Source organism: Tinamus guttatus, unplaced genomic scaffold (assembly GCF_059628265.1).
Source record: "Tinamus guttatus ecotype Peru unplaced genomic scaffold, ASM5962826v1 Tinamus_guttatus_pri_ptg000098l, whole genome shotgun sequence".
Classification (NCBI taxonomy): domain Eukaryota; kingdom Metazoa; phylum Chordata; class Aves; order Tinamiformes; family Tinamidae; genus Tinamus; species Tinamus guttatus.
In genome coordinates this window covers 887,904-906,105 of record NW_028288632.1, presented here as the reverse complement: position 1 = coordinate 906,105, position 18,202 = coordinate 887,904, and the positions used below count along the sequence as shown (strand labels likewise).

General features: G+C 42.9%; 1 protein-coding gene across 1 annotated transcript; it reads right to left on the bottom strand.

Annotated features, from left to right (window-relative positions):
• Positions 1-4,908: 4,908 nt before the first annotated feature.
• Positions 4,909-17,366, bottom strand: CD4 (CD4 molecule). Its single transcript, XM_010212383.2, has 10 exons — positions 17,235-17,366; positions 11,267-11,392; positions 9,317-9,469; positions 9,079-9,231; positions 8,575-8,850; positions 7,742-8,107; positions 7,388-7,630; positions 7,177-7,295; positions 6,869-6,936; positions 4,909-5,286 (listed from the first exon to the last, which is right to left on the bottom strand). Exons 1-10 carry the CDS (start codon positions 17,242-17,244, stop codon positions 5,274-5,276), a joined length of 1,527 nt encoding a protein of 508 aa, XP_010210685.2. The 5' UTR covers positions 17,245-17,366; the 3' UTR covers positions 4,909-5,273.
• Between the last annotated feature and the right edge of the window lie 836 nt (positions 17,367-18,202).

The following is an 18,202-nucleotide window of genomic DNA, read 5'->3' as shown; positions in this document are numbered from 1 at the left end:
TTCCAGCTGGTGTGGTCACCCCTTCAGAGCTGTGGCCCTCACAAAGCTGGTGCCGCTGTGGTTGCTCTTCACCTGGAGGACATCACCTCTCCCCAGCCACTTCAGAGCATAATGTACTTGTGAGCTCCAAGAAAGGACTTCCCAGCCCCAGCATCTGAAGTGGACATTTGGACACTAGCCAGTTAGTGCTGAAGAACTGAGGAGCTGATGTTTCTCCTCCCTTTCCTGCTGATTCCCTGCCTAGTACGCAGTGTCTGCCACCACCATTCTGCTATTTTCTAAATCTCCAAATCTGGAATACTTTGGCACCTCTAAGGTTCAGCCCAGCTGGCTACAAAACAAACAGGAGCAGTGCCAAAGAGTACTTTAGAGGGGATTTTGCGGGAGGATGCTGACATGAGGAAGCTGAAGTGGCAAAGGTAGCCCGCTGTGATTTGGAGGTGCTGCTCAGATACGCGTGCAGGAACAAATCCCAATGGCTCTCCTAGCAAAAATACACTTGTAAATACACTAAGAAAAGAACCGATCCAGACCTGAACAGTTACAGGGATCTCATGCTCCTATTATACCCTCGCCCTCAAGGCTGAGGAGTCATTAAAATGAACAGTCATACTGCAAACTGTTCATTTTTTTTCCTATGAAATAGAGAGACATGTAAAGAGGCTTAAGCATCCATCTTCTTCCTTTCTAGACTTTGGAAATGTGGAAGTAAACACACAGGGTCATTTGCCTCTGAATACTGAAGGATGCGAACGTTTTGAATGTTTCGCTGCAAAGCCCGCAGGGAGCACGAGTCACATGGGCTGCCTCAGCAGATCAGTCTGACAAACTCCACCAAATCACAGCTTCACATTGCACTCAAAGGGCAGCAAGACACTGGGAAGAAGGAAACTTGAGAAGGCAAGGCTAGGGGCTGGGGTTATTTCAGCCCGTATATTTCTAGTTCAGCAGAACTGTATAAGGCAGTGTATTCATAGCTGTGTCAAAACTCCTTCCTATCCTGGGGCAAACTAGCCTGTGGGTACTGACAAGGGACTGGAGACAGATCCAAAGAACCGAAGTGTGTGGATAGTCATGCTTTTTCCTTTCTGCAGCACATAAGCACAGGGAAGAGCAGTATTGGAAAGATCAACACAGAATCACAGAATATCTGAGGTTGGAAGGGAGACCTCTGGAGATCATCTAGTCTCTGGTCCAACCCCTCTGCTCAAGCCGGGTCATGTCGCACAGGGTCATGTCCAGGCGGATTTTGGATATCTCCAGAGAAAGAGACTCCACAACCTCTGTGGGCAGCCTGTTCCAGTGCTTGTCACCCTCACAATAAAGAAGTTTTTTCCTTGTATTTGTATGGAACTGCCTGTGTTTCTGTTTGTGCCCATTGTCCTGTCGCTGAGCAACACTGAAAATAGTCTGGTCCCATCCAGTTGATATCCTCCCTTAAAATATTTGTATACATTGATAAGATCCCCTCTTAGTCTTGTCTTCTTTAGGCTAACAGTCCCAGTTTTCTTAGCCTCTCCTCATATGAGATGCTCCAGTCCCCTACTCATCTTTGTCGGCCTACTCTGGACTCTGTTGTAGTTACATGTCTCTCTTGTACTGGACACACACACACAAAACTAGGGAAAATTTCTCAGCTTTTTCTATGGCTATTTGTTAATTCATTCCCACATCACTGCACAGTGCTCTGGCTGCTGTTGCCATTTTTTTAAAATGATACCAGGTCTGTCTTTCTGGGTCCTACCATCATCTCAGGTCGTCAACTCTGTTGATCTGTCATTGCTTGATAAAGTATGTCTGTCATTGTGGTGTTGTGTTTTAGGGTTGTATCTCACTCTAGTTTGTATTGTGCAAAGGCATCATCCTATTGCCTAATTGCCTAATACCCTTTTCACACTTCGGAAAGGGAGCACTCCTCTATGCCTCCTGAGCAGGATCAGGATATAGCCAAGACAGCCTGTAAAGCCTTTGGATACCACAAGGAAGGGACCACTTGGCATCACATCTCTAAAAACATGTTTTAAACGCCACGTAGCAGAGCTGCTGCTATACTATTGCAGCATAGACTACAAAGAAAGAGTTGTGTCAGAAGGGAAGCATTTTGTTAAGTACAATAAGCCAGGTCTGCTGAAGGTGGTGTTGCAAGCCACCCCAGCTGGAGACTCATCAGGCACCTTTGCACTGACATTCACATTTTTTCTTGCAAGTTTGCGCTCATCTGCTTTGAACTGTCTTTCCTCCACCTCCCCACTTCCTTACAGCCCACACAAAGCTTTTAATATTGCACTTGGATACAGCTCTCTGCAAAACCCATCTAGGACTCAGCCTGTGGATGATTCTTCTTGCTGTCAGGTGGTTTGTACATCTAGGGAACAAAGCAAATTGTTGTGTGAAAAGATACAGAAAGGACAGAAGCCAGGAAAAAAAAAAAGAGGTTTTGTAGGTTTGGAGATGGTTGTACTTGCAGGTAAGTTTCAAATGGGGGCAGAATAGGGCTGGAATCATGACTACTGAGGTCATGAGCCCTACTGAGCAGTTTGTAGCAGTGAGGAAGGCCTTTCACTTTTGAGAGAGCAAAAAAAAAAAAAATCCATGTTGGAGAACTGGAAGCTGTGCATGTATTGACTGAGCTGTGCACTCCAGTGTCACCACTAAATCCATGGAAAAGCCACCAAGCCATGTGCGAACTCATAAGAAGACATCCTATGCTGTGTGAATGGCGGCTTCACAGTGTTCTGAAGATCATTTCTAATTATGATTAGAGATTCAGCCTTTGGCCACTTGCAGGGACTTTGTGTGCCTCTGTCAGCATTTACGTTTGCCACATGAGAGCAGAACTTGGCACGGACTTTGCTGTACCGCTCATTGCGTGGGACAACACGGCTGGGAGAGAGCGTTGCTGCCTGTTAGCATGAAATCAGGGTTGTGTTGAGATGGACGTGCTGCGATGTTTGAGTGCAAGTGCGGTCAGCTCTGTCATGCAGAGTAGACACTTCCAAGCTCTTGTAGCTTGGCTAAGGAGCTGTCCTAGGTGCAGGTTTTCTTTGCTATTCATGTATTTATCTCCACAGAATCCAGGTTTGAGGCATTTAAGAGCTCTGATGGAGGCCAGGTAGGTTCTATTAGCTTAGTGTTTTTTAATGTTTCTTTATCAAAGAAGTTTTAAGGTTTTTTGTTTGATTTTGTTTGTTTGTTTGTTTGTTTTTAGGTACATAGGTCTTTGGTTCAGCTGCCAGAGTCTCAGGTGAGCATTGGAGCTACTGGAGATGGCTGCAGTGCTCTGCTCTGGATATCGGTATGAGTGTGTAATCTAGTGGTTTACACAATGGCTTTGTGTAATCTAGCGGTTATGTAAGGAAAAGGGTCCGGACAGCAGGTCTAGAGGTTGGTTTTAATACTGGGAAATATACCAAGCGCTTTGCCATAACAATTATTTTGAACACCGTTTATGCTTATTTCCTCCATACAGCTCCCAAGCATAAGCTTCAGTTGACTTCTCCTTAAGTCCTGATCCTGTCTCCTTTGGCAGACTTATGGGTCTCGATTAGCTCCCAAGCTGTGTTAGGCATTTGGGAATAGGACATGAGCAGAAAGAGTGACTGTATTCACACGGATTTGGACTAAGCTTTTTTCCCAGAATTAATGTAGTTTTGTATTCACAGGCACAAACTATGGGAATGAAAATATTCCTAGGGAATGAGGTTGGGAAGGAAAATGACATAATCAGATGATCGTAGAAGAACAGGCATTCCACTGGTGGCTATGCAAGGGCTGGCCCACACCTGCTGCCCCAGCTGCGCGGGGCTGCATCTGCTCTCCAGGAGAGAGCAGTTTTTGTGGCGTGTTTCAGCAAATAAGGGTGAAAGGTTTCCTCCAGCTTGCAGGTGTCATCTCTACCATTGTTGCCACCTGGTATATTTACTGTCGATAACTATGTGATGCTGACATGACTGTTACAGAGAAAAAAATCCTCCTTGTACACCACACATCCTACAAGGGGGTCACCGCATCAGAAGCGATTTCCACAGTGTAGGGTCTCTTTTTGCCTCTCCTCAGCAAACCTGGAGTAAAGGAACAAACCTGAACTACAGTGAGTGACAGCTAAAGCTGCAGAGCATATTAAAGCCTTTATAAACCATCTCTAGCAGAAAGTAGAATAATAATTTACATAAGCACAGGAGTTCTGCGTACATATTTTAACAGTATTTTTTTCAGGGTGTTCTGACATCTTTGAAACGTATTTTTACTTCCCTCCTATATTCCCTGGACTTTTTCCATTTCTCTCAGCCAACAAAGAACTGCCATTCTCAATGGAGTTCTCAAAAACATCTGTCTATGCAATTTGCTGACTTACACAGACCAAGACTGTCTTGTTCTACTAGGAAATTTCTTTGTCACAGTTTTCCCAAACTTGCTCTCTAGATAAACATTTACAGCTTCTTAGGACTCTGATTTTATTCTGCCTTTCCTGAAGTCACTGGTTTCCTGAACTAGTAAAATGCTACTAGTTTTCCTAGCAAAATGAGTCCTGGATATTACTATTGCTTGTGCTGTTTTCACCTCTGCACTGGTTTGTTGTTCTGTGGAAATCTGGAAGATGGAAGGCGATGGAAGAGATGACAGCTGGAAGTGCTGGAAGGGATGAGGACCACCATATGGGGAATAGGGCTGGGAAGGAGAGTGCTGTAGGGTTCACATGGCTATGAAAAGGCCAATGAAGATTGGTAGGTTTCATGGACAGCTAAAGACAGGGGAGTTACAGGAGGTTCCTGGAAGTCTGGGAGATAGTGGAAATTGGGATTCCACATCCTAGCATGAAAGGGAGAAGTGCAAGTTATATTTGAATCAGATGAGAGTGTGTCAGAAAAAAAAAAAGAAAAAAAAAAGAAAAAAAAGAAAAAGACCATCTTGCAAAGAAACCCCTGAAGTAATTTATTGTCGCTCAGGCAGATAAAATAAGTGTATAAAATAAATTCCGCAAGAAGGTCAAATTAAGTGCATAAGCAAAATACAAGCATGTATACCCTTCTATTCAGTGTCTCTCATTGCAGAACTGGAGCTCAACCATAACCCTAAAGGACTTTTTGTCTTGCCCACTGGTTCCTAGCCAGACAACATCCCTCCATGACATTAGACTGAGAAGAAGATGAAGGAATAAGGAATTACATCAAAAGAGAAAGGGAGATGCATTCACAGGAAGCGCTGTGGTCTGATAGGTGTTGTATTACAGGCAAGACTTCAGCAATCCTTCTGGCTCGAGTGCTGCAATGCTGCTAATTCAGCCGGCTGCAAGAGAAAGGAATTACATGAGCAGCAGTCCTGGAGAGGTGAAAGGCCTCATTTTGATACTCCACACCAGCCAGCCTCCCCCAGTTTTGTCCCATCTAGAGGACAAAGACTACGGAATGACCGCCTCCTTCCTGCAGTTCAGGAGACAGACAGTTATTTGTGCATGCACAGGTCTGAGGTTTATGTTGTGGTTGCACTGAGGTACTTACTTGACAGAGAAGGTTAAGTAAAACTGTATTGCACAGGTTTAGCTAATTTTTATGTATTTGCATGTTTTTTGTCCCCTTCCAAGGGGGATCATTTTTAACCCTGATAAAAAGTAGGTGAAAAGGAGGTGACATCTATTACACATGTAATGCTAACCAACTCTTGATTGCATATCCCAGCTATGGAGTTGTGTTTACCAATAGTCAATCTCACTGAATTCTCAACAATGGAAAAAAAGAATGCAAATCAAAATAGCACAGTTTGCCACTGTATTCAGCGTGCAATCAAGAAGTCCAGTTTTCTACCTACCTATTTATTGAATTGGTATGTGCAATCATTTATACTGTCCCTAGCTCTCTATTTCCAGTAACAGACTAGTTGCCAATATTTCTTCACAGCCGCTTCTAATGCCATATAAGCCTAAAGTCCTTAAAATTGTAGCTTTTTTGGTGAGAAATCCTTGTTCCTATGAGAAGGGCCGAGATGTGATGGTATATTTAGCATTGCCCAAGGCCTTTGAGAAAGGGCAGAAATCACCTTGTTTTGTGATTTTCTCTTCTGTCTCCCTGTTTCTAAGAGATTATTGGCCATTTTCAGATTGCTGTTCAGTGCTGTTCTGGCACAGTTGGAGTGACATTATGAACACTGCAGGTCTTTAAAAGGTGGTTTTCATCCTTGAGTTTGGTTGGGTGCTCCCATTTCCATATTTACAATGATAGAATCATAGAATCCTTAAGGTTGGAAGGGACCTTCAGAGATCATCTAGTCCAACTCCTTTGCATGCAGGGTCACCTACAGCACATGACATAGGACTGTGCTCAGGTGGGTTTTGAAGATCTCCAGAGAAGGAGATTCCACAACCTCTCTTGGAAACCTGTTCCAGTGCTCTGTCACCCTCACTGTCAAGATTTTTTTCCTTAAGTTCCCGTGGAACTTTTGGTGCTTGAGTTTGTGGCCATTTCCTCTAGTCCTATCTTTGTCCACCCCTGAAAAGAGGCCAGCCCCATCCTCCTCACTCCCTCCCTTGAGGTACTTATGGTATTACAATGTTGATATCTAGTTCACAGAACCACTATGAATCCAACCAGAGGGTTCTGGAACTCCTTCCTGCATCTGGAAAATGTTTCTCAACATAAAAACAATTCAAGTGAGACTTCTCTACTCCAGAGTTTGTCAGCACAGTGCTACCACAGGTTTGAGCTATAATAGGAAATTCCTTAAACATACAGGAATATCATTCAGATTATCAACATAAGATGTAGCTGTAATGTGGACCCCAAGCAGGGTCATGCCGCTCCCTGCTCAACCATCCAGCTCCCCTTTCTTGAAGACAGAGTCTTTACCCATTCCAGGTACCCTCATTACTACTTACTGTTTACACTGACACGTCCTGTTTTCCAGCAAGTGTTGTCTAGCTAGTGCCATCCTTTTTGCTCGTTGCTGCCAAGAGAGAAGGAATAAATCACAACTGGATATTTTTATGCTTAAAATGCTTTCATCTGAAACCACATTAAACCACTTTCTGACATCCTCAATATCTGCGGACCATCTCGACCATTCGGCTTGAGCGAAAAGAGTGCCCCTTTATCTGTTCTGTCTTGTCCCCAGACAGATCAAATTCCTCCTATATTTTGGGGAGACAGACAACTCTTCGCCTTTCACTGGGACCAGGGCACTCACCCTTCTCCTGTGCCAGTTCATACCAGTGATTATACACAAGCATGCAATGCCAAGCACCAACACACTGCCTCCAATACTTGCTCCAATTACAACATGGGTAATCCAAACAGGAGCTTCCTCTGTGGAAGGAAAAAAAAAAGTACTCAGAGGCAGACACAAACAGCAGTTTAAGGCCTCTGAGTAGAGGCAGACAAGACAATGATTTCCATACCCACAGTGTAATTAAGGCTGATCTTCCTGATATTGTCTTCTACAAGGTAACACTTCCACAGTCCTGCAGTACTGACATTCACCTCCACCTGTGCTTCAAGCTGTTTTGACTTCACAAAGTCCATCTGAGTCCCATTCACACGTTCCCAGCACAGATGGGCATTGGGTAGGAGAGGACTAGAGACCTGGCAGGTAAGGGTCATCCTAGCCCCTCTGGCAAGTGGCCCAACAGGGTTAGCCAAGACTGTGAAGATAAGAAAGAGACACATGAAGGGAGGGATGGGAGGATAGGTCCATCCATACCTTTGTGGCTACTAGGTTTCTGCAGCCTCTCAGCTCCCAGCCCTCTTCTCACCTTTCATCATCAACAGCTCTATCTTGCTCTGTACATGTCTTCTGTTGTACTCCAGCTTCATCTGGTAGTGGCCTGCATGCCTGAAGGGGACTTTATTAAGTTTTACCTCCAGGACACCTGAAGTGTCTCCCATTTTAGGTTCCTCAGACATAAGCAGGTTTCTATTTATGGCCACATTCAGCTTTCCCTGGACTGTGACAGTGAAGTTGAATAGCATGAAAGAGGTTGTATTTTCCTTCTGTATCCAATTCAGTTGTCCTGTGAAACCTTCTTTCCATTTTATCTCCCTGAAGTTCAGATGCCATGACAAGATGACACTGCTTTCAACAATTGCATACTTTCTTTCCAAGGCTGAGTTTTGAAAACCTGGATTCAAAACAGACAGAAATACTAACAGAAGCAGGGAAAGCAATGACTATACTTCACTGTGGGTATCCTTCATCTGGAACTCTTTAGTCACTTACAGAGATGCGCATGGTGCTCAGCTGAGAAAGGACTCAGAGGAAAGACACAAGGTACCTTAGAGAGGACAAACAGTTCGTGTCTGAGGATCCTTTTAAAGAACCAAAGCTCCCAATCTCACCAAAGCTGAGAAGAGCAAACCACAAGCAGAGAAGGGTCTTTTAGGGCAAGCTTTAAAGGGAAAACAGGAGGGAGTATAGGACAGAGCTGAGCCAACAGAGCAATCCCCTATCTGTGCTTTTGGAGGCTTTGGAAAACTGGCCCTGCAACACCATTGCTTGCGATGCTGGAAAGTAAAATCAGCACATGAGTTGGAGAGAGTATGGCCTGTGAGCTGGAGTTTCTGCATTGTGATTTTTGTTGTCACATACCTAATACCTTCAAATCAAAGTCAATGTTCTGGTCAATGAACGGAGAGTCTGAATGGATGTGGCATCTCCAAGTCCCACTGTCCTTAGGCTGCAGTTGCTTTAGTTTCAGTATGTATTTGTGATGGGTCACTCTTTCTAAGACTTCTGATGTTTCAGTGTTATTGTGGTTGTTGAACAAACTGATTCTGATATCAGGTGGGGAATTGTATGAATTTTGCGTTATGCTCAGCTGAGGAGATTCATTTGGCAGAAAATGGCCATTTGAAGAGATTTTCACTGTAAGGAGAAAAAGCTCAGATAGTAAGTTCCTGAAAGCAAGTGAACAGTGTCTCAGCAAACAGAATAGAGACTTAGAGATATTTTGTGCCATGGAAAGGAAGGAGAAATGGATTACGATTGCCCACACCACCAACTGGAAAAAGAATCTCAGCAAAGAGGTTTCTTAAAACTTTGCAATCTCCTTCCTCCCATCATTTTCATTGATAAATGCCTCTAATCACTCACATTCAAAGACATGCAATGAAATAGTGACCACTGGGCGAGAGTTAGATTCACAGCTGTAGCTGCCAGCATCAGAGAGCCTCAAGTCTGACACCATCAGAGATTTAGTATTCTGGTCCATTTCAGATCGATCAGTCATTGGAGCTTTGCCTTTGCCTTTTGAAACAATAAGCACATTTATGAGGGAAACAATTTCTCAATCATATACTGGGAAGAGAGAGTGATGAATTAGAAGTTTTACCTTTCAAATATGTGTCAAGCCACCTAACAACATTTGCATTGTACTTCCAGGTCACTGATGTTTCTTTTGTTATGTCTTTACAGTTCAGGATCACCTTCTGTCCTGCAATCCCAGTCTGTAGTTCCTCCTTCTGAGCCGTAATGGGGATCAGACCTAAAAGTCAACCGTCCAAAATAAACATACAGTCACTTCCTGAAGGGTAGTTCAATTAGTATCTCCCATCCTTTCAGGTTTGTCTCCTCCTTTTCCCAGATGCGGGGAAGATAATCATCAGATTCTAAATTTTTCACTCCTTTGTGTAATCAGTCCAATTCTTTCTCTTCTAACCCCAGAGCTTCTCCCGCTACCACTTCCTGCTCTTTATCCAACTAATGGCAATTTTGTTTTACAAGCATTCAAAAACAGGGAAGTTGCCAATGGTTGTGGTGAATTCACCATTACGCACAACTGCTTTACTACAGCAACCTTTTCCTCTCCAGACCAGATTTAGTTGTCCTACTGGTATCAAAGGCAGTATTACATATGAATAAAATCCCTCTTGACACCTCCATCAAGATACCCAGTCAAGGCAACACTGGCAAATTTACCTATCCCTTCTTCCAACTTTTATATGGAACAAGATGGGAATCCCAAGGAAATGAGGGAAAAGGGTTAAGGAGAAAGAAGGCAGGTCTAATGTCACGTTCCTGTTCTGAGGATGAGGTATATGTGGTAGTAAAAGAAGTAGGACATATAAAGTGGAAGAAATTTCAGGAGTGGATTCTTGGAAGAAGAACGGGGAATTTCTACATTCTACAGGGAATTTCTCCAGAATAGCACCCAGAGATCTTGTTGCCAGAGATATGCTTGGGAATAAGGAGGTTGTAGTTCCCTGTCCTACTGCTGGTTAAGTTCTCAGACTGCCTGTGAATCACTCAGGTGACCCTAATACTGGAGAGACACAGAAGTGCAGAATAAAAAGATTTTTATATTAATTTAAGGAAAGTTTTTCCCCAAACTGGTATTCCACAAGTTACAAATTTCTCTAAGAACTTGGGTAGTCAGTAACATAATGAATCTGAGCATTCAATAATCATACATAGGGTCAAGGAAAATAATGAATTTGTTTTAAAATGCAAAATTAAAAAATGTTATTAAGAAGAGACAGTGCCTGTTGCTTTCATTTTCATTTTAGGGTGTATGAAAGAGTTCCAGGCCTTTTTTTTTCTACAACCAGAGGAACTAAAGCTGAGTATTTGAGAAATTTGATTTAGTCATGTTCAGTCTCCTTCCATTCTTGGAAAAAGAACATGAAGCAAAAAACACCAAATATCATATTAGCAGTCAAATTGAACAAGCCAATATAATCAAATTTGTAATGGCAAATCTGTGATTAGCAATTTCCAGTGGTGTCCAGATTTTTACCCAGGAAACTGGACTTGGTGTGGAGGGCAATATTTTCCACTCTGTGCTGAATATGTGGGATCTGAGTTGTATTTGACTCAGCAAATGGCTCTGCACAAAGGCTAAGTTCTTCATAAAGTATTTCCACACATTCACACAAGTTTTTTGAACCTTGATTCTGAAGGACATATCTTTCTCATCTCGCTATCATACTCCAGTCAGAAAAGCAGGTAAGAGGGTAGCTCTTCTATCTGCATCACTATAGAGAGAATTGCCCAAGTGAATCTGCTTGAAACCATGTGAGACTGTTCTCTGAGCAGGCAGACCCCTTAGAGAATTTTCAGTGGTCTCAGGTAAGGTCAACTGAGCCCTTTTATCATAAGTCAGTTTACAAATTCACTCCTATTCATATATGGCAATCATTATTAAAAATTACAAGAAGATTATTTTTGATGGAAAATTACAAGGACCCTAAAAACACAGCAAATATTATGAGGCTTGTAGAAGTACGGTAAGAATTGCCAGAAATTGGCTGAGACAATTTTCCCTGAACAGCCAAGGACTCACCCAGCTGCATAACCGAGAAGACTGCAAGAATTCTGTTCACCATCATGCTGCATGACTCCATCTTCATGGGAATGTCCTTCCTTGCACAGCACTGGAGAGTGGAACTGTTGTCGGACCCAAGGGATGCTAACATGAAAAACCCAGATATGGAGTCAATAATGATTGATTTTCAGGCCTTGTATAATTCATAGTGAGTGAGGCCCACGTTCTTATTCAGTACCCAGCATCCTTCAGTGCTACCATGCAGTGAAGGAGAAAGTCAGTTAGTTCAATGAGCAGAATAAGGCACCTGAGTTCTGCGTGTCAGCAAGAGGTCCAGCCACCGTGTTCCCCAGACTTTGGTATTAAATAATTTATTTTACTCAGCCTTAGATACCTGGATTTCATGATGCTGATGGTTTTTGTTTCAAGAAGTAGGTGGAAATCAGTCTTGGAGTGGGCCTTCCCTGTTTCCTGTGTTAAGTGTTAGCTCTACATGGACCTGTCACCAACTTGCAGTACAATCGTGCACATGGTGCAGGCATCCATGGTCCATCAGATAGAGACCTTCAAGAGGTCTCTTGAGGCTTGGATGACTGAGCTGAGAGAAAATGTAAGGGGTCAGGGAGACTGCTGATGGGACCTCAGGAGCAGCACAGAAAAGTCCCACATTTAAGGTCAGTAGTGATCAGGAAGATGCAAGGCAGGAGGGCATCAAGTTTGTGAAGGAGAGCTAAAAGGTACTGTGTGAATACTGACAGCATAGAGACAGCTCAGAAAATATTTTACAGGCAAAATCTGTCTTGTAAGGTAGGAAGTTAAAAGCTGGAAATGTTTCTAGAAACATGTAGGATGAGTCAGAGTGCTAAAGCTGCAGAACATGACTGGGAAAGTAGTATAAAGAAGAGAGGTATGTGGATATCAGGAATTAGGGAACACAGGGTGCCAGTGCAGAAAGTTTGGGCAAGTGAGGCTTCATCTAAAATAAAACAGAACCTGACTGCTGACAGTTAAAGTTTGTTGTTGTTGTTATTGCCTTTTTTTTTTAACAAATGCTGTGGGGAAGCCAACAAAGTGCATTTTGTGGGTTGAGGCATCTGAAAAATAACATCTCCATGTCCTCAAGTGAGGATTCAGACAGAAGCTGACAAAGCTCAGTGGGTAAGCAGTGAGGAGTAATGTAAGCAAACCAAATCCTGTCTTCACAGGGCATGGAAAAGCACAATGGATTCTGTCAATTGAGAAAATCACATTTTAAAAGAAGGATTGTAGCAGGACTGTGCAGAAGGGCTGGGGAAGAAGATATCCAAGCTCAAGGAGATCAGGGTCCCTAACAAAAAGACTAGTTTGTACCTGGTTTCAGAGTGATCAGTACAATAACTGGTGAGTGAGTCACTCAAATATAGTGCATAATAGAAACCTCCTTTCATATATGGCATTACAGATTGAAGACTGGAATCATAATAGGATTTAACTCAAAAGTAATACAAGAATTATTTTGTACTACTTTTATATGTACTGTGTGCAATATTAAATAAAATATTTTCTAATAGATGTTAATTTACTATCAGAATTAAGTTAAAGGACCAGAACACCTGAAGGAATGAAAGAGTATACAAAAACACCAGCATTGTACATTTACAGGGAGATCAGGTCAGATAGACATACATACGTGAAAGAAATATGGGTGCAAGAGCATGACCACAGCCATATGCACCCTTGAAGAAGTAAATGAGTGGCAAAGACACAGTCAGAGAAAATTTGTCAACTGTCTCATGCAAAACAAAAGAAACATCCTAGTTCCAGGGATTATTTGCATGAGCTATTTTCTGTGAAAACAATAAAATGAAGGAGCCAGTGCAAACAGTTGGAGATCATTTCCAACAAGATGGGGAGGCAGTGGCCAAGCATTTGGCTGGGCTATGCTGCAGGATAAAGCAAGCAGCAGCAACAGGACACCTGCATGTACCACAATATACTTAGAAGAATCATCTGTAACTGAGAACTGGCATAGGGCCCTAAATAAGATATATTCTTAAGAGAATTGAAGAAACTTAAACCCTGCTATGATCACTTACATCACATATTCCCCTGTGATCAGCAAAAAAAGGTCAGCCCCCAATCTGCAGTGAAATCTGCAAATTAACAGAGCCAGTACTAGGTTGCAAATAGTTTAAGCCACTTAACTTGATATAAATCCTGAAGGTAATGGAATGGGCAAAAAAATAACTAAATTTCTGAATCACACATGATCATTTTGTTTTATTTAGAATCTCTGTCTTCCTGTCATCTTATAACTTTGGTTTGTTCTTCACGTCCTTGCTCTCTGGTTATTGAATGAAACCATGCAACCAAAGCACTGTAGTACTGGTGAACTTACACAGTTTTGTTGGTACAAATTGATGTATCTTTTAAACTTTGTTCTGCCATTTCTTCTCATCTTCCTACAATCAATATCCCCATTCATGCTTCATTCACACTAACCTTCATATTGTTGTGGCAGATACTTGCAATATGATGATGACCACCCATATGTTACAAGTCAGCAGGGAAAATGGATTGCCTTCAGCCAGAAATTCTGTCATACACTTTTTGTCTGCCTGTTTCTTTTGATCTCTCATTCACTTTGCTTTCCATATTTTCCTGTCGTCCTATCTCCCTTGTATCTCACTCAGTGAGATTACTAGAACCGGCAACTAAGTCAGAATTGTACAGATCTCAGTGAATAAGTCTCCTGCTGTGTTAAAATAACAAGTTAGCATAATTAGCTGGCGCGTGTAGCAGACCTGCAGTCTCTTTATAGGTAGCCCATCTGTATCGTACTATGGTACTCATAAACTAAACAGTGCCAGGGGCTGTCAATTTTGTCAGGCCATCAGTCCTGTCAAATTGTTAGAACATTTCCTGACACATACTTGGCCCAGGACAAACAACACTCTGCTAAGCAATTCCAGGGCTCTACTTAGGTGTGAGCTTGGGCCAGAAACCACTCCCATTAAGCAGCTGGCAGGCAGACAGTTCATTCTGGAGGTTAAGTGAGCTTAATAGTCCAAGACCATCCCAGGCCAGTTGGCCTGAGTGCTAGAAACAGTCCAGACATAATTGATTTATTAGAATTTCTAGTGAAGGAGGAACAGGGCTCCCTCCCAAGTGAACATTGATTTCTATTTCATTTTAATTCCCCTCTTTTACTAAACTGGTTTAATTTCCTTCTTGACTTCTTTTAATGATCTTTACCTCTCTGAGGGTTAGGGATGTGAGAGCTGAGATACTGACTGGTCTTGTGACTCAGTGGAATCATGTCTACAGGACCAAGTCTGGCCTGCAGAACATCTGCGGCCCTGAAACAGCACAGAGTCCCAAGGGTGCTGGCTTCAGAAATCCACTCCTGGCTGGCACTGATATGACACTGAGGGAAACTGAAACTAAAAAAAACAAAAACCCAGAAACCGCTCCTAGAGCAGAGCAGGCCATCTCCCTGTTCTGGTGCACTCATATGCCCCTTTCATGCGGTGTGGTTTCCGTGTTTTCTTCTCTCGCTCTTGTTTGTGGCTGTGTTTTTGATCTAGCAGCAGCTTGTTCTGACAGGGCGAGGAGGGCCTCTCAGCCATCTGCACATGAGTTCCCACAGCCCAGCCTCTGCTTTTGCACCCAATTTCCCCTTGCACTTGCTGCCAGCAATGAGCTGAGGATCTCAGCATCTCCTGTCCCTGCACATCAGTTTGGCTTGGCTTTGGGGCTCTGAGTTACAGTTACTCAGCCAAGATAATTTATTTTTCCCAATTCTAACATCTGAAGCAAAGCTTATCATCTACTTTTCCCACGTAGCAGTTTCTTTGAAAGTGTTCATTAGCTTTAAGGAAACGTATGCGAACGCAGGGCACAGTAAGAGACCAAGTACAAAAAAATAGCCAGCACAGAGCAACAAGATAGACAGAACTGAAGGTCTGTCACTTCATGGTCCCCACTGTTACCCTAACCCTCAGAGCATAAAACGGCCTGGCTGTCACACAGATGCTGACCAAGCTTGTTGACCCTACCTTCATTTCCCCTCAAGTGCCTCTGGCCATTGACAAGCTTTAAGAGCTGCTTGGAGAGTACTTTGCTTGAGCAAGAGCAGTTGGCCCATGTGAATGGAAATTCCTCATCACAGTGAGAGTACCTCACTGCTGGGGCAAAGCATGGTGATTAGGTTACCGTGTGAGCATAAGCCAGACTATCTACAGCCACAGATCCTCGTGCTCTGTGTGGAAGTCTCTAGTCATGTGTCCTCTATCCTCCCGATGGCCAAGAAAACAACACCTCTGCAGCCCAGGTTGCTCCCTATGAATTCTAAACTGTTCTGGCTGCTTAAGAAGAGGCCAAGGCCTGTCTTTGCCTTAGCAAAGTTAGTTTAGTGTCTGAGCTTTCCCCCCTCTCTTCTTGCCCTTCTCATTTCCTCCTTGCCATTTACAACTACATCATGAAGGTATCTTTCTAAATACAGTGGAGGCTGAGCTGAGCAAACAGTACTGAGATGTCCTTCAAGGACAGGCCCTCCATCTCACTCCACAGCTATGTACGTGCATGAGTTCAGGTTCAGATATCATTACTGCAGCTGTTGAAATAAGAACATCAAATCTTACAGTGTGATTTATTTGATTTGCAGCCCAGATTGGAAAAGTGCCTATACACATACTGACGGAATGAGCATAACAGAACAGTATATACTAGCCCATTCAGAACAAAAACATATCAGTTTTACCTGGATAATCCATGAGATATTGTTCCTTAATTTTTCCCTGGGGCTTAGCCTCAATGAATATGCAGTCCTGGTACAAGGCTGTGGCAGAACGGGCGCACACAGTCCTTGGATGCACTGCCCAGGAACAGTAAACAGGAATGTGAAGGTGATTTTGCTTGACTTAGTTGTGACAAATCCTGCTATACCATAGGCAATTCTGTCAGTCATGTTTAGAAATACCGTGGAGGATAAAGAAAAGGTTTTCGAGTTGATTTGAGGATAATTTGCACAAAAGATTTAAGAGGACTATTTAGTTTATAGTGGAGAAAGTTAATGAATAACTTGAGCTCAAGCTTTATTTACCAAGCAGAGGAATATTTGAGACGACAAAGGTTGAATAGGATTCAACACCTGAAAGTTGAAAAATTCAACCCAGAAATGAAACTCCCATTTTCAACAGTGCAGCAGCTCATGGATGGGTAAGGCAATTCCATTTTTTTGGTGTCTTAAGTTGAGATAACTTATCTTTCTACAAGAAACTTTGCTCAATCAGTCCTGAGCTAGTGGATTAGAAATGGCATCTTCAGCCCGTGTTGCACGGTGTATCAGTCAGCCTAGATGATCTGAACAGAACCCTTGAGTCTTAAGACATAAACATTTAAGTAGACTCCCCCACTTAGCTAAAGATTGCCATCTTATTATTTTTGAGGCTTTTTAAGAACAAATTTCCTCTCTCTGAATGCCTTATACAGAAGATGATAGCAAGTGGCAGCTGATGGAGGGATGCTCTCCGGTACATTTCATGCCTCTCATCAACCATGCAGAGAAAAGCTTAGACCACCCTTGGAAATAAAGGATTACCAGTGACAGACCCTTGTATGGGAATTTTTTTAGAATTATCCATATACATGTGTTTAAAACATATGTGACACCCCCAGGCTCGACTACTGTTTGAATTTTTTGTAACTTTTTTTTTTTTTTTTTTTTTGCCCCTCTCAGGGAGAAACCCAGAGAGGAAAACACTTATTGGTTTTAAAAAAATAATAAAAAGAAGACTTTAGAGAACTGCAGAGCCAGAAGATTTTCAGTAACTGAAGGGTTCAAGATGAGTTTATGCCGGAACTTTTAAGTGGGACGAAAAATAATCCACCCATAGTCCTGGACAAAACAGCAGCTTACGCAGAATAGTGAAATGAGTTATGATTAAAAAAGAAGAAGAAGAAGAAGAAGAAAAACACTCTTTTCAAAGAAAGAAAGTTTCCTTACCTCTTTTCATTCCTCTCCGTCTCTATGTTTCTGTCCTTTGCATTTGGCACCTGCTATAAATGACAGAGTGCAGCTACAACTGAAACAATAGAAGAATGAAAGTTGCTCGACAGATGTCAGCCTTTATGCCTCCTTCTCTCCAATGACAGCGATGGTAAGATCTTACTGTCAGTCCAGATTCTTCTGAGATCCGCGTGCTTCTTTATGTAGCTGGTGATCTTGTGTGTGAACTTGAATCTGTGCGTGAACTGAAATGGAGACCGTAACGGAAGGTGCTAGAGCACTTGGGGAGAATGACTGTGTGAAATAGAGAGAGCCTATTGGCCATATGGTAACTCATGGGAGGCCAGGACGGGGCTGAGATTTTAAAACAAATGGCTGCAAACCCGTTCTGTTCTACTGACAAGGAAAGCTCACAAACTAGCATGTTAGCTGAGCTGATTTTGATGCCTTCAGGATATAGCCCAAGCCCCTGGTAATCGCTAAGAGCAGGCCAACCTCCATTTCCCTGCCTGTCTCTGTGTCACTGCTAAGTGAAGTCACCTTTGAAGAGTGCCTATGGACCAGTCTCCTCAGGACTGCATTGGGGTTATAACAAAGACGCTTCACCAGTCCACACAGGTTTTGATCATAAGGCCTACTGGTTTAGAAAAGGCCAAAACTAGCCCATACATAAGGGGAAGAAGAGGGGATTCCTAAAGGTTTGCTAGGGGCACCTGTCTGTGGAGTATGGCTCCAGTCAAGGGTGAGCTGAGAGAATATTTTCTTTGTGTCAGATCTCTCAGCTAATTTATACCACTACTGAATCTCAGCTGTTTCCCTTCTCTGTAGGGTGGAGGAGGGGGCTTTTGTGGTTTTCCACCCACATTTTGTGTGCGTCTCTGAATCCCAGCCCCAGCCAAGGTGGCGGAAACCCACTGAGCCCCAGACACGGCTGAGATTTCATCTCTGTGCCACCCACTCTTACC

What these genes read in the sequence shown, in the direction of transcription:
- CD4 (XM_010212383.2), bottom strand. An exon ending in CTTTGATTTGAAGGTATTAG is followed by an intron (nt 8,108 to 8,574) that starts GTATGTGACAAC and finishes TTTTGAATCCAG; the next exon opens with GTTTTCAAAACTCAGCCTTG. An exon ending in AGAGCTGTTGATGATGAAAG is followed by an intron (nt 7,631 to 7,741) that starts GTGAGAAGAGGG and finishes TTATCTTCACAG; the next exon opens with TCTTGGCTAACCCTGTTGGG.